This window comes from Polypterus senegalus, chromosome 2 (genome assembly GCF_016835505.1).
Source record: "Polypterus senegalus isolate Bchr_013 chromosome 2, ASM1683550v1, whole genome shotgun sequence".
In the NCBI taxonomy this organism is placed as follows: Eukaryota; Metazoa; Chordata; class Cladistia; order Polypteriformes; family Polypteridae; genus Polypterus; species Polypterus senegalus.
Window position 1 is genome coordinate 165,672,923 of NC_053155.1, and position 14,899 is coordinate 165,687,821.

General features: G+C 38.9%; 1 protein-coding gene across 1 annotated transcript in view; it reads left to right on the plus strand.

Moving 5' to 3' along the window:
• Positions 1 to 14,899, plus strand: part of synj1 (synaptojanin 1) — a 488,307-nt gene that overhangs the window by 349,457 nt on the left and 123,951 nt on the right. The window contains exon 20 of the mRNA XM_039746285.1: positions 14,011 to 14,226. Coding sequence (XP_039602219.1) covers positions 14,011 to 14,226 — 216 coding nt within the window. The remainder of the gene's footprint in view (positions 1 to 14,010; positions 14,227 to 14,899) is intronic.

The following is a 14,899-nucleotide window of genomic DNA, read 5'->3' on the forward strand; positions in this document are numbered from 1 at the left end:
GGGTGTTGGCCCATTCTTGACACAGTTGTTCACACAAAAAAAAAGAACAAACTGCAGATATCATGTTTCTGATACATTTATGCTTTTATATATCTACCATTCAACTAAAAAAAGATATAAGTGCACCTGAATTTATATATATATATATATATATATATATATATATATATATATAACAGCTCAAAAATTAAAGGAACACTTTGAAAACACATCAGATCTCAATGGGAAAAAGAAATCCTTCTGGATATCTATACTGATATAGACTGGGTAATGTGTTAGGAACGAAAGGATGCCACATCGTTTGATGGAAATGAAAATGATCAACCTACAGAGCCCTGAATTCAAAGACGCCCCAAAAATCATAGTGAAAAAATTATGTGGCAGGCCATTTTGCCAAAATTTAATTGCAGCAACTCAAAATTATGCAGCACTTTGTATGGCCCCTGTGTTCTTGTATACATGCCTGACAACATCGGTGCATGCTTCTAATGAGATGACAGATGGTGTTGTGGGGGATCTTCTCCCAGATCTGGACCAGGGCATCACTGAGCTCCTGGACAGTCTGAGGTGCAACCTGGTGGCATTGGATGGACCAAAACATAATGTCCCAGAGGTGTTCTATTGGATTTAGGTCAGGAAAGTGTGGTGGCCAGTCAATGGTATCAATTCCTTCATCCTCCAGGAACTGCCTGCATACACTCACCACATGAGGCCAGGAATTGTCGTGCACCAGGAGCCACTGTACCAGCATAGGGTCTGACAATGGGTCCAAGGATTTCATCCTGATACCTAATGGCAGCCAAGGTGCCTTTGTCAAGCCTGTAGCGGTCTGTGTGACCCTCCATGGATATGCCTCCCCAGACAATCATTAACCCACCACCAAACTGCTCATGCTGAATGATGTTACAGGCAGCATAATGTTCTCCATGGCTTCTCCAGACCCTTTCACTTCTTTCACATGCTCAGGGTGAACCTGCTCTCATCTGTAAAAAGCACAGGGCACCAGTGGTGCATCTGCCAATTCTGGTATTCTTTGGCGAATGCCAATCGAGCTGCATGCTGCTGGGCAGTGAGCTCAGGGCCCATTAGAGGACATGGGGCCCTTGGGTCACCCTCATGAAGTCTTTCTGGTTGTTTGGTCAGAGACATTCACACCAGTGGCCTGCTGGAGGTCATTTTGTAGGGCTCTGGCAGTGCTCATCCTGTTCCTCCTTGCCCAAAGAAGAAGATGCTGGTCCTGCTGATGGGTTATGGACCTTCTATAGCCCTCTCCAGCTCTCGTAGAGTAACTGCTTGTCTCCTAGAATCTCCTCCATGCCCTTGAGACTGTGCAGGGAGACACAGCAAACCTTCTGGCAATGACACGTATTGATGTGCCATCCTGGAGAAGTTGGACTACCTGTGCAACCTCTGTAGGGTCCAGGTATCGCCTCATGCTACCAGTAGTGACACTGACTGTAGCCAAATGCAAAACTAGTGAAGAAACAGTCAGAAAAGATGAGGAGGGAAAAATGTCAGTGGCCTCCACCTGTTAAACCATTCCTGTTTTGGGGGTCATCTCATTGTTGCCCCTCTAGTGCATCTGTTGTTAATTTCATTAACTCCAAAGCAGCTGAAACTGATTAACAACCCCCTCTGCTACGTACCTGACCAGATTAATATCCCATAAATTTCATTGACTTGATGCTATACTCTGATTAAAAAGTGTTCCTTTCATTTTTTTGAGCAGTTTATATTCAGAAAGGTTAATATCAAGATTGTGTAAGTGATAACATTTTAAGTGATTTCATAAAACAGTTCAAATATTAAATTTTGTTTATTAAATGTTGTTTTCCTTTGAAACAAGTTATTTTTGTGCTCTATACATACACCACTAAGAGGGGATAGAGAAAGTCTAGTTTTAGAGAGAATGTGGCCATTGTGAAGGTGTTTGTATTCACCACTGTCAATTGTTGTTGGATTAAAATTAATCTTTCAAACACATAGTCTTTTCCTTACACCATCTATTTACTTAACAATCATATTCAAAAGTAACAGAAATAAAATAATGCAATTTGATGTGTTACTAGGATACATAAATTCATGTTTTTTAATAGCACTTTACAATATCATGTGGTTGAAAATGAAGCCTAAATAGTTTTAATAGATAACTGAAGTGATGAGAGAAAAATCTATGCTATTCTAAGTTGTAAATGATCTGTGGGGTTTTGAAGTTCAAACATCTCTGACATAACTATTTTGAAATTAGTACTCACTGGAGATTTAAAATCTCTGTTGAAATCTCAAGGTAAAACTGTTGGCTATAATAGCCTATGATGGATAGAAGGTCATTATTGCACTTTGCTAATGAGTGTCTAAGAAATATTGAATAGCTATGATCAATAGGTAATGCAACCGTGAGGTGGTTTTCAGTGTTTAGGAAATTCTGAGTACATGTTTGTACTTGTTCCCTCTTTCCTAAATTTTTGTATAACTTAAGTTGCTTGTAGTTTCTACTTTTGTCGTCTCCATTATCATATGTTTGACCTGCTATGAAGCATAAGGAGTGAGATGCTATGACAGAGATTTGCACAAGCATGAATCACTGCAACGCACTTGACAGGCATTTTCCAGATTTGCCATCAGCATGGCACTGCCAGATTTAAACATTGGTGTGGCGAGTTGCTCGCATACTTAAGTGACTTTAGCTGAAGATGGAAGTCCCGTTTTACTTACGGTGCCAAGCACCGTTGTGTTGCGGTGCAGCAGTCTATTAGCCAGCTAAAGTACTATGAAGAAGCAGTCTGTTGTTACGGTTCTTCCTTTGTCCATAAATGGCTCTGTAAGCTTTATGATCACAGCCTCGGAAAGTCTTTATCCTGGGTTGTAACTCAAAACATAGTTCTCAACAAAACATTGCCAGATGTCCGAAATCGCAGCAAATCTGTAGGTTTTCACACATTCTGCACTTGTGTCATTGTTGTCAAAGCGCAAATTCCACATGATAGTCTGATAGCGGTCACAGGAAATCATATCTTTGATTGCTGGTACAACAAATAGTTCTGAGCAGGCATCAGCCACAGCACTGCTCTTGGGAAAAGAATGGAGATAAATGCCATTAACTCAGAGAGGGAGAGGCAAGTTCGTTGTACCATGTGAACGTCACTGACACTGAATAAAAATGAATAATAAAAAAAAAAGCGCTAACTTTTACAAGTAGCCAAAATTTACACCGTGTGTTATAGACTCAATTCAAATGTATGTTTTTATTGTATTATAGTAATAATAATAGCAGCTTACTACTCAAAACGCGGAGCGCCCGGACTTGAACCAGGAAAATTTTGGTTATTAGACAGCAATTCTTACCTGCAACATCCAAGAATACATATCAGTTTTCTATCGATTGACATTTGAGCTTGGGTTTTTAAATCAATGACAGCAAAATGTAAATTGAATGATTATTATTTCTTTGGTTATATTCTTGAATAAAAGCACACATTTTATTTGATATTTGGACTAAAGTCTTCACACATTATACACTTCACATCATTATTAGTATAACATTGAAAAAGTTTCAGCTTTAGGTATGTGTTCAACATTTCTTACCTCACATTTCATGCCATCCTACACTTACACAAATCGTTGTAGACACAGAACACACATTAAATGTATATTCTAAATAACAATATATTATTTATCCTATACAACTCCATGCACCTCACACCACTGTAAAGAGACTTGAGTAGTTTGTGACTGACTTCAGCATCGTCAGGGACAAAGATGGAATAGCAGGCTGCTTGGTGCTTGTGCTGATAGACACATTTGCAAAACAAAAGACACTGATGGAGAGGTGCGAAGGAATTTACAGTGCATCCAGAAAGTATTCACAGTGCATCACTTTTTCCATATTTTGTTATGTTACAGCTTTATTCTAAATGGACATCCATTTTAAGATCTCTCCAGAGATGTTCAATCAGATTCAAGTCTGGGCTCTGGCTGGGCCACTCAAGGACATTCACAGAGTTGTCCTGAAGCCACTCCTTTGATATCTTGGCTGTGTGCTTAGGGTCATTGTCCTGCTGAAAGATGAACTGTCGCCCCCGTCTGAGGTCAAGAGCGCTCTGGAGCAGGTTTTTATCCAGGATGTCTCTGTACATTGCTGAAGTCATCTTTCCCTTTATCCTGACTAGTCTCCCAGTTTCTGCCGCTGAAAAACATCCCCACAACATGTTTCTGCCACCACCATGCTTCACTGTAGGGATGGTATTGGCCTGGTGATGAGCGGTGCCTGGTTTCCTCCAAACGTGATGCCTGGCATTCACACCAAAGAGTTCGATCTATGTCTCATCAGACCAGAGAATTTTGTTTCTCATGGTCTTAGAGTCCTTCAGGTCCCTTTTGGCAAACTCCAGGCGGGCTGCCATGTGCCTTTTACTAAGGAGTGGCTTCCGTCTGGCCACTCTGCCATACAGGCCTGATTGGTGGATTGCTGCAGAGATAGTTGTCCTTCTGGAAGGTTTTTCTCTCTCCACAGAGGAGCTCTGACAGAGTGACCATCGGGTTCTTGGTCACCTCCGTGACTAAGGCACTTCTCCCCCGATGGCTCAGTTTAGATGTCCGGCCAGCTCTAGGAAGAGTCCTGGTGGTTTCGAACTTCTTCCACTTATGGATGATGGAGGCCACTGTGCTCATTAGGACCTTCAAAGCAGCAGTAATTTTTTCTGTAACCTTCCCCAGATTTGTGCCTTGAGACAATCCTGTCTCGGAGGTCTACAGACAATTCCTTTGACTTCATGCTTGGTTTGTGCTCTGACATGAACTGTCAACTGTGGGACCTTATATAGACAGGTGTGTGCCTTTCCAAATCATGTCCAATCAACTGAATTTACCACAGGTGGACTCCAATTAAGCTGCAGAAACATTTCAAGAATGATCAGGGGAAACAGGATGCACCTGAGCTCAATTCTGAGCTTTATGGCAAAGGCTGTGAATACTTATGTACATGTGCTTTCTCAATTTTTTTATTTTTAATAAATTTGCAAAATTTTCAAGTAAACTTTTTTCACATTGTCATTATGGGGTGTTGTGTATAGAACTCTGAGGAAAAAAATTAATTTAATCCATTTTGGAATAAGGCTGAAACATAACAAAATGTGGGAAAAGTGATGTGCTGTGAATACTTTCTGTATGTGAGTTTTTTCGGAAGCTTCAGGGATTCTAGTGTTAACTGGATTTCACACTAATCCTGCTTTCAGAAACAGACCCTGCTGATACAGCAGTTTTCGGTGTAGATGCCAATTCATTCAAAGCTTTGAAGGGTGAATGGGGAAAATGGCATTACCATCCATTAAATAAAATTAATGTCATCTGCAGTGTTAAAAGAGAGACATTTGTTGGGGGGTTTAGAAAAGTTAGAGTAAGTGTGAAGCGTTGTAGTATCGGCTTGCCACAGCTTAGAAGTGGGATCCCGTATCGGCAGTTGTCTGGGCAGTAGCTCGGGCAAGGGAAGGAAAAAAAAGGGCTTGCTTTCACTTTTGGGAGAAGCGCAGTTTGTGTGTCAAAGGTCGGCACAGCTACGTGTGCGTGCGCCAGCTGGCCGCATTTTTATAGAAAATTTTGCGGGGCGGGAGACGCCATTGTTGGTAGACACGTCTACGTCATCGCATGCCCGTGGAAGGATGACATTCAGCGACTTATTTGGTTGACACAAAGGCGCCGAATACAAAAGAGAATTTCCGGCCTCTAGAGGGTTTTTTTTGGCTAGAATTTGCTGAGGGAGAAGTACTTGGTAGAATGCTGTCTTGAATTTACCAAGCACTACTGCTTGTGCATTGACTATTGTAAATATATTTTGTCGTCTTATGTAAATATCTCTGGATTTGCTTTGCTGGAGGTTTTTTTTTGGGTTGTGGTTAATGGTGCACTGTTTATTTTTGTATATACACTTTTTCTGTATTTTGAGTGTTTTTCTTAGTAAACCCTGTATTATACACTGTTTGGAGGAGCAACTTCCTGACTGGGATTTCTGTGGAGTACGACGGCTTTAGTTTTGTGCATATATGGGTTTGATTAATTTGTGTGCATTTTTCTTTTTCATTTGGGACTTTCAGTCAGCACTGTAAATACTGTAAATAGTCATAATTTTTGGGCTTCGTTTTATAACTGTTTTGTGAGTCCTTTGTGGTATTGGACTGTGTATTAATATATATTTTCAGTAGGACATTATTTTTGCAGGTGTTCACCTGTAAATAAAAGCTCACTTTATTTTTGTAAAAACCCAACCCTATTGTGTCTTTGTCTCCCTGTCTTGCACCATCATCCTGGTCACTCTCAATCCCACATACTAGACACCTAGAGAGCAGGCTGGTGTCCCACATTTCCCACTCCGTGGAGTGACGCATTACAACATAAATGATAATTCAACAGTAGAAACAACAATTATAATGATGATAATATCAATAATCTTCAAACTTCAATAGCTTTGGAGACATATATAATAAAATAAAGGTTGCCCAAATTTTTTTCCTTCACTAGAAAGACTCTCACATCATGCATTGATGGGATTGTGAGACTGACCTTTTTGCATATCTGTGTGAGGATATGGCAAACAGGAATCATTGGTAAATGTTTAATGTTAATCATTATACTTTCACTGAAGTATCATCATATTTTTACTGTATTTTGTAGTTTATTAGGCTAGTCAGTGTATTTCATGGATCTAAATTAAATGTATATGTTTACAGAAGCTGTGTGGTGAGATAATGATTGAAATGCAAAGAAAATCTTGGCAGTAAAGTCCAATTGCTACATGTTTTCTGAATTGTCATGTCTCAGTCACATATGTTTCCAAAAGAGTCCTACAGAGTGGCCCCCTCTTGTGTCAAAAGGTTTTTGAATACAGAGATAATTAATTCACTTGCCTTTGTGAACTGAGAAACATTCTGCACTATAGTCCGCATGTAGATGGTTGACCATCCATCCATCCTACAAACTTATTATCCAGTGCAGCATCTTGGGTATGCTGGAGTCTGTTCCTGCAAACCTCATGCATAAGGCAGGAACAATCCCTGGAAAAAGAGTCAGGCAATAGCAGAGTGAACACTCACACACACACATACACATATCAGGATCAGATTTAGCATTGCCAATCTTTCTAACATTCATGTCTTTGGACTGTGGGAGGAAACTGGACACACAGAATAAACCCATGTGGGCACAGAGAGAACATCTAAACTCCACGCAGGTAGATTTCATTTTACTAATGAATTGATATATATTAGTTTTGCAGATTTAAGATGTATATTTGTACTCGGTCATATCTGATTTGAATCACTTGCAAAATTAATTTAAACAGTCAAACAGCCTGAATTAAGTCACTTGGAATTGCATTCTGAATGTGGTCCTAGTAGTCTGAAACAACGTAAATACTCAAATGCAGCCAGTGTGTATTTTACAACTCATCTGTAATATTGTAACTTTTCTCATGCATTGCCAATGTTGGTATTAACTTTTTCACACCTAATTTATGTTATTTTTATCAGTTAAGTTATGTATATGTTAAATGAAAAAATCATATTATACGGACTGCAAATAAAAGGTTCAAGCTTAATGTGACAAAGTAACTTTTCATCCCTATGCACACTTAAACAGACTGCAACATCTCCACTCTCCAACCATTTTATTTTACCATTCTTAACAACCTTATTCAGATTTCTTTTTAAAACAAATTACTGAGCACAAAAATGATTGTGTCATGACATCCTTACTAGGAATCAATTCAAATTCCACATTAGCAGCATTGGAACTGAAACCACTTTTTATTGTTGGATTTATTTATAATAACAGGGATTCATTTGTTTGTTTAATAGTATTCCATAAATATTTTTCTTATCTCTTTTTATTCCATGCCCTTTTAAATATAAAATATTAACTTCAATAATAATCTTCTAGGTCTCTTATGCATTTAATTTTTTAATATTATACTTCTATATTAATGTTATGGATATGTTCAAAGTAATTCACTCAATCTCATACTGAATAGTGGTTGAACAATATTTGAGTCAGTTTTTTTTCCCAAAAGATCAGCATTAGGCATCCATTCATTAATTCTGTTGTCCTTCTAGATGGCTAATTTCATGTTTGCATAGAGTAAAATTATATTTGGCCTCTTAATTACAATTGAGGGTTTCTGAGAGAGATCTATGAGATGTATTCAGAGTTTAAAAGATCTGAGTAAATTTTGACGTGCAAGTCCCTGTCTTACACCCCAAAACACGAGGCTGAGCCTCAATACTTTAGCAAAATCAACTTTATTCAGCTTGACACAGGAACAGCACAGTTATTTATTGTAGCAGGATCTACCACTCTCCTATATACAGACACAACAATCAGACAGGGTCATAGCCACGTTAGTGGCCAAGTAATACTGTTGACTACAGTTATAATGTTCCTTGCATCACCCGTGCTCATAGTGTGACAGTGATCTTTTCAGATTTGTTTTTTACGGTAAGCTGTATTTTCCCCAGCAACCAACAGGCTATCTTCCACAGACGCAGCAATCACACTTTGGGATGGTCATCGGCGTGTCGTCCTATTATGGGAAGCCCCAAAAACATTTATAAACCTTACAAAATAAATTAATTTGTAAAGACATTTATTTAACAAACCTATCATTTGCTAATAGTAGTGCATTTAATTAACAGGCATGATCAGAGGTAACTGTAGCATTACAGTTACATTATTTAACTAACAGTTACCGTGTTCCCCTGAAAATAAGACTTACTCCAAAAATAAGCCCTAGCATGATTTTCAGGCTGCTCTGTAGTATAAGCCCTACCCCAAAAATAAGTCCTAGTCAAGACCATCAGCTGAAAAGTAAGGCGCCTAACGCCAGGTTTATACTACACAAAATGCGACACGTGTACCCGAAACATCCGTTAAATTCCGAAGACACCTTGCCACAATATCTCTGAAAAAGATGTTTAATGATTACAACCATCAATTCGGGGATGTGCCCATTCCAGCAGCATCAGCGCAACATAGAAACAAAATCCCTAATAATAATAGTTATGTGTAACTATTAGCAGTATTCATTATTTAAACAAAGTTAACAATTTATCTGTAAAATGTAACATAAATATTTTAATGCATTTCATCATGAAAGTGATATCAAGTATAAGTCTAAGAATTCTAAATGTGCAGAGAGCTGGACAATCATAAATGTAATGTGTTCTGTGGGGCGATGCTATAGTTCAGGAGGAATCCTTAGAAGCGCATAGCGATTTAACAACTGGGTCGGTTTTAAGATGACGTTTACAACAGTCTGCTTTAATGATAAAAGTAAACTACAAGGTTAATGCCGAAATTTTCACTTTAATCACAAAATAGACATTTTCATTATGTCCTCATTTTTATTCTCTGTGGCTCAAATAAGCTGCCGTACATTCTGATGGTATATTGTAAAGGCGCAAAAAAAAAAGACGGTACAGAAGATGGTTTGTGAGACTTTTAAAATGTATTGTGTCATTACTTTGAAGAATATGCGACTCTTGAATATAAAAGCACCATGAATGCATTTGTATGTCGGCATTTTGCTTTACTACATCGAACCATTCATCAAACGCACAACGATCCTGGAGGATCCTAAAAGCGGCTGGAGTAGCAAGAAATTCAGGCTGAAATCCAGGGTTTGAATGTGGAGAATTATGACAATATTCCAGAAGAAGATGACATGACTATATTTGAATAAATGTATATTTTTGTACATGAATAAATATAAGACATCCCCTGAAAATAAGCCCTAGTGCATCTTTTGAAACAAAAAGTAATATAAGACCCTGTCTTATTTTCGGGGAAACATTGTAGTTATTGTCAATAAATATGTAGTCAGTTTGCCAGTATCTGTAAAACCCAGAAGGAATAATGGAATGTAATAAAAAGAAAGAAATAAAGAATCCAACCATGCTTCCATTCATTTATTTCACAATTCTTGAAGAAGTCTTGTATTACTGAATTTATTGTACATAGCAGTCACATGGCTGGGGAGAAACAATCCACCACAGTTAACCTCTCCAATGTAAATTTATGAGTAGATATATTGGTAAATGAAGAGAAAAAGTTGCATAAAGTTAGTTTAATTTGCTCACATACATGTTGGGTGCATATATTTTTACAAAGCACTGTTGTGAAGTTATCACTTAACTGAACTGTATATACGGAAACCCTTTTCATTTGTACACTTTTAATTTTTACTTTGAGTTAACACTGCTAATTTTGCTGTGTAAATTACAGAATCATAATTTTCCCCAAATACAGTAACACAGAGATTCCTGGAATCAGAAATAAGAAATTGAATAGATTTGGGTATCAGGATTTATGTATCTTTAGATTTAATGCAGAAGCTATTCTTTTCAAAATAGCAGTTTTTTACTATATATATATATATATATATATATATATATATATATATATATATATATATATATATATATATATATATATATATATATATATATATATATATATATACTGCTCAAAAGAATTAAAGGAACACTTTTTAATCAGAGTATAGCATAAAGTCAATGAAACTTATGGGATATTAATCTGGTCAGTTAAGTAGCAGAGGGGTTGTTAATCAGTTTCAGCTGCTGTGGTGTTAATGAAATTAACAACAGATGCACTAGAGGGGCAACAATGAGATGACCCCCAAAACAGGAATGGTTTAACAGGTGGAGGCCACTGACATTTTTCCCTCCTCATCTTTTCTGACCGTTTCTTCACTAGTTTTGCATTTGGCTACAGTCAGTGTCACTACTGGTAGCATGAGGTGATACCTGGTCCCTACAGAGGTTGCACAGGTAGTCCAACTTCTCCAGGATGGCACATCAATAAGGGTATGGAGGAGATTCTAGGAGACAAGCAGTTACTCTACGAGAGCTGGAGAGGGCCATAGAAGGTCCATAACCCATCAGCAGGACCAGCATCTTCTCCTTTGGGCAAGGAGGAACAGGATGAGCACTGCCAGAGCCCTACAAAATCACCTCCAGCAGGCCACTGGTGTGAATGTCTCTGACCAAACAACCAGAAAGACTTCATGAGGGTGACCCAAGGGCTCCATGTCCTCTAATGGGCCCTGAGCTCACTGCCCAGCAGCATGCAGCTCGATTGGCATTCGCCATAGAATACCAGAATTGACAGATGCACCACTTGGCAAAGGCACCTTGGCTGCCATTAGGTATCAGGATGAAATCCTTGGACCCATTGTCAGACCCTATGCTGGTACAGTGGCTCCTGGTGCACGACAATTCCTGGCCTCATGTGGTGAGTGTATGCAGGCAGTTCCTGGAGGATGAAGGAATTGATACCATTGACTGGCCACCACACTTTCCTGACCTAAATCCAATAGAACACCTCTGGGACATTATGTTTTGGTCCATCCAATGCCACCAGGTTGCACCTCAGACTGTCCAGGAGCTCAGTGATGCCCTGGTCCAGATCTGGGAGGAGATCCCCCACAACACCATCTGTCACCTCATTAGAAGCATGCACCGATGTTGTCAGGCATGTATACAAGAACACAGGGGCCATACAAAGTGCTGCGTACAATTTTGAGTTGCTGCAATTAAATTTTGGCAAAAAGGACTAGCTTGCCACATAATTTTTTCACTCTGATTTTTGGGGCGTCTTCGAATTCAGGGCTCTGTAGGTTGATCATTTTCATTTCCATCAAACGATGTGGCATCCTTTCGTTCCTAACACATTACCCAGTCTATATCAGTATAGATATCCAGGAGGATTTCTTTTTCCCATTGAGATCTGATGTGTTTTCAAAGTGTTCCTTTAATTTTTTTGAGCAGTTTATATATATATATATATATATATATATATATATATATATAAGAGAGAGAGAGAATATGTGTGTTACATAGTTTACTGTCAAATAATGCAGAGTATCGCAGTAATTACATTCATAGCATCTGTAGTCTGAGTCTCGATCTGATTGTATGGGTGGTTATACTCCTGGCTGTCAGATAAATGAACCACATGCCGTGGCACAGCATAAAGGGACTTTGTCTCTGATGCTGACATCCAAGGTTCGATTACTGCGAGGGGTGCAGTGGAGTGCGTACGCCTGATGAGCCCAAATAAGAGTGAAATACGTGTCGCCTACTCTTTACATTATTTGACAGTAAACTATGTAACATTCTATGATCTGCTTCTTGCAACTGAGAGGGCCCGTGGAGGATGTTTGCAGACTGCAGACCAACCACATGCGTTACCTGGTTGGTAACCACCCATACAATCAGATCGGGACTCAGACTACAAATGCTATGAATATATATATATATATATATATATATATATATATATATATATATATATATATATATATATATATATATATATATATATAATAAAAAAAATATCCTGGGAGGGAGACTAGGGAGACGAGACTTGACCTTCTCGGAAGACAATTTGACGATCCGTGAGACAACATTTAAATCAAGTTCACGGACATCTAACCAAGCAGTTGTTGGAATGCATTTGGCCGACAGACATCATGTGCTCCCAGTTCTTCAAACAACGACAAGCAGAACACTCAGCTTGCCAGCAGCAGCAGCAGGAATTTAGCAGATGATTCGACTGCTTCTCCTTAGCGTGCGTTCAGCCACACCCCCCCCACCCCCTTTCACAATGCAAGTGGCAGAAATGCAAAGTGGTAAAAGGACAGCTGCTCTACAGGCTTTGAAATGATCAACGCAAAGCTCGACAAGCAGAAAACACAGCTCGCCAGAAGCAACAATCCAACAGACGATCCGACTGCAGCTCCTTAACGTGCGTTCAGCCCCCCCTTCACAATGCAAGTGGCAGAGACACGAAGTGGCAAAAGTACAGCTGCTGTACAGGCTTTGAAATTATCAACTTGCAGCGCGACAAAAAGAACACACAGATCACCAGCAGCAGCAGAAAGACAGCAGCATGATCCAACGGCATCTCCTAAGCATGCTTTCAGCCACACACCTTCACAACACGAGCAGCGTTATATGTCCTGCAAGAAAGATTTAATCACACCCGGAGCCGGAAATAAAAGGCAAGTATTGTTTTTACAAAAGTTTTAAAGTCAAAGTTAAAATAATGCATATGTAACAATTCCCATGAAAATAACAATCTCTTTAAATTGTGTATCCAGTAAACCAAACCCAGGGGTGGACGAAGCAAGCAGGGAGCAGAGCCCCCTAGTGTATATATATAACAGCCAAATACCAGTGACTCACTCATTACAAAATCTCCCAAACCATAAGGACTTGGGACTTGAAATTTGGAATGTAGGTTACCCTTGGCCCATAGGTGTTCACTAAGAAGCGGTTTTAAAAATTTCGTCGTCCATGCGTGTTCTGTCTGTGTGGCTGTCCGATTTTCACGAGAGAATTACTTAACGGATTTAGATCTGGTTGTTTCCTATAATTTGCTTGAATTTTCCGGTTGATTTTGCGACTTCTCTCATCACACTATGTACCATAGTTTGCTTGCTGTATCGATGTATTAATGCAAATCCAACAGAGTGACTGTGGGCTGAGAGCACCGGGGCCTTCCTCATTCACTCGCTAGCCTCTGTTCAGGTTGGTCTACGTCTCGCCACGTGTTGGAGTACATCTTGCTTCCACTTAACTAGCGATACCTGTTTGTTTAACAGGCATTATCATTTACAGATTTTTAAGGAGCAACGTGTGATGTTTTTGAGAGAGAGATCAGAGCTCCATGTGTTTTAGCGATTAGCTGCTGATTGCCAGAGATATAATGCCCATGTGCTTTTCTCCCCACGCGGGGAATGCTCTCTCATCAGAGCTGAACAAAATCAGATATAGTGTCAGCGTCTATTGGTTTTTAAAGTTTGTCCTGTTTCATTACTATGTGGGCGGAGCCACGGGGTACAGCTAGTATGTTGATATTTTGCCTTGATAATATTTCTAATGGTATCTTCTTTTTTTAGTTTAGCTAATTATACTAATACATGTTGTCTAATTCTTTTAGACCAGTTGTTGCTGCTCTGGATGTTGATGTTCTGGAAGTGGACCCAGAAGCCCGACAGAGAGTTTACAAAGATGTTATTGCTGCACAAGGGCCCCCTGATGGAACTATTGTAGTTTCACTGAGTAGTCCCAACTCCGAAAGTGATTTCTTTAATGACAGTCTAATTGATCATCTCCTTCAGCAATTTAATGAATATGGTGACGTAATCCTTGTAAGGTAAAAACAAAGCATTTTAAGTCACATTTTATTTTGCCATTTTGTATTCTATTTTAATTTTTCTGAATGTAAATATTTAAATGTTAAAAGATGTATCCTTTTAGGTTTATTAAGCACCAGCTTTTCAATAGTAAATTTTATGTTTAAAATAAAAATACACATGGAATCCTGTTATAATGAAACTTGTGAAACCATAATAATATTTGTAACGGAAATTTCGTTAATTTTCGAAAATGCTAATCAAATTATGACCAGGATCACCGTCTCCAATGCCAGCAGCACAAGGACAGCTCCATAGCTGCTCTGCTGCATCTGGTAAACAATAAACCAGGAGCAAACTATTTTGTTGTCCATTTCAGGCTAATGCTTACTGTGTAACGTGCTGGTCGCACAATGTTTAGAACATTTACCTAATTGTAAATCGTTTAGAACGATTACCCCTATGTCTTGGCTCCTAACTACTCCTTTGACTTGTCATTGACTTCCTTGAGTCCACTTGGCCACTACATTCACAGTAGTATAACTCAATTAGTCTCAAAACATTTAAAGTAACCTTCTATTTGTGTACATTTACACTACTAGCTCCATTTTTCTGCTTTTTATTGAAATTTTACAGTCTTACAAAATGCCTTTTTTAACATCTTATCTGCTGGGTGTTGGAGGGAGAGAAGGG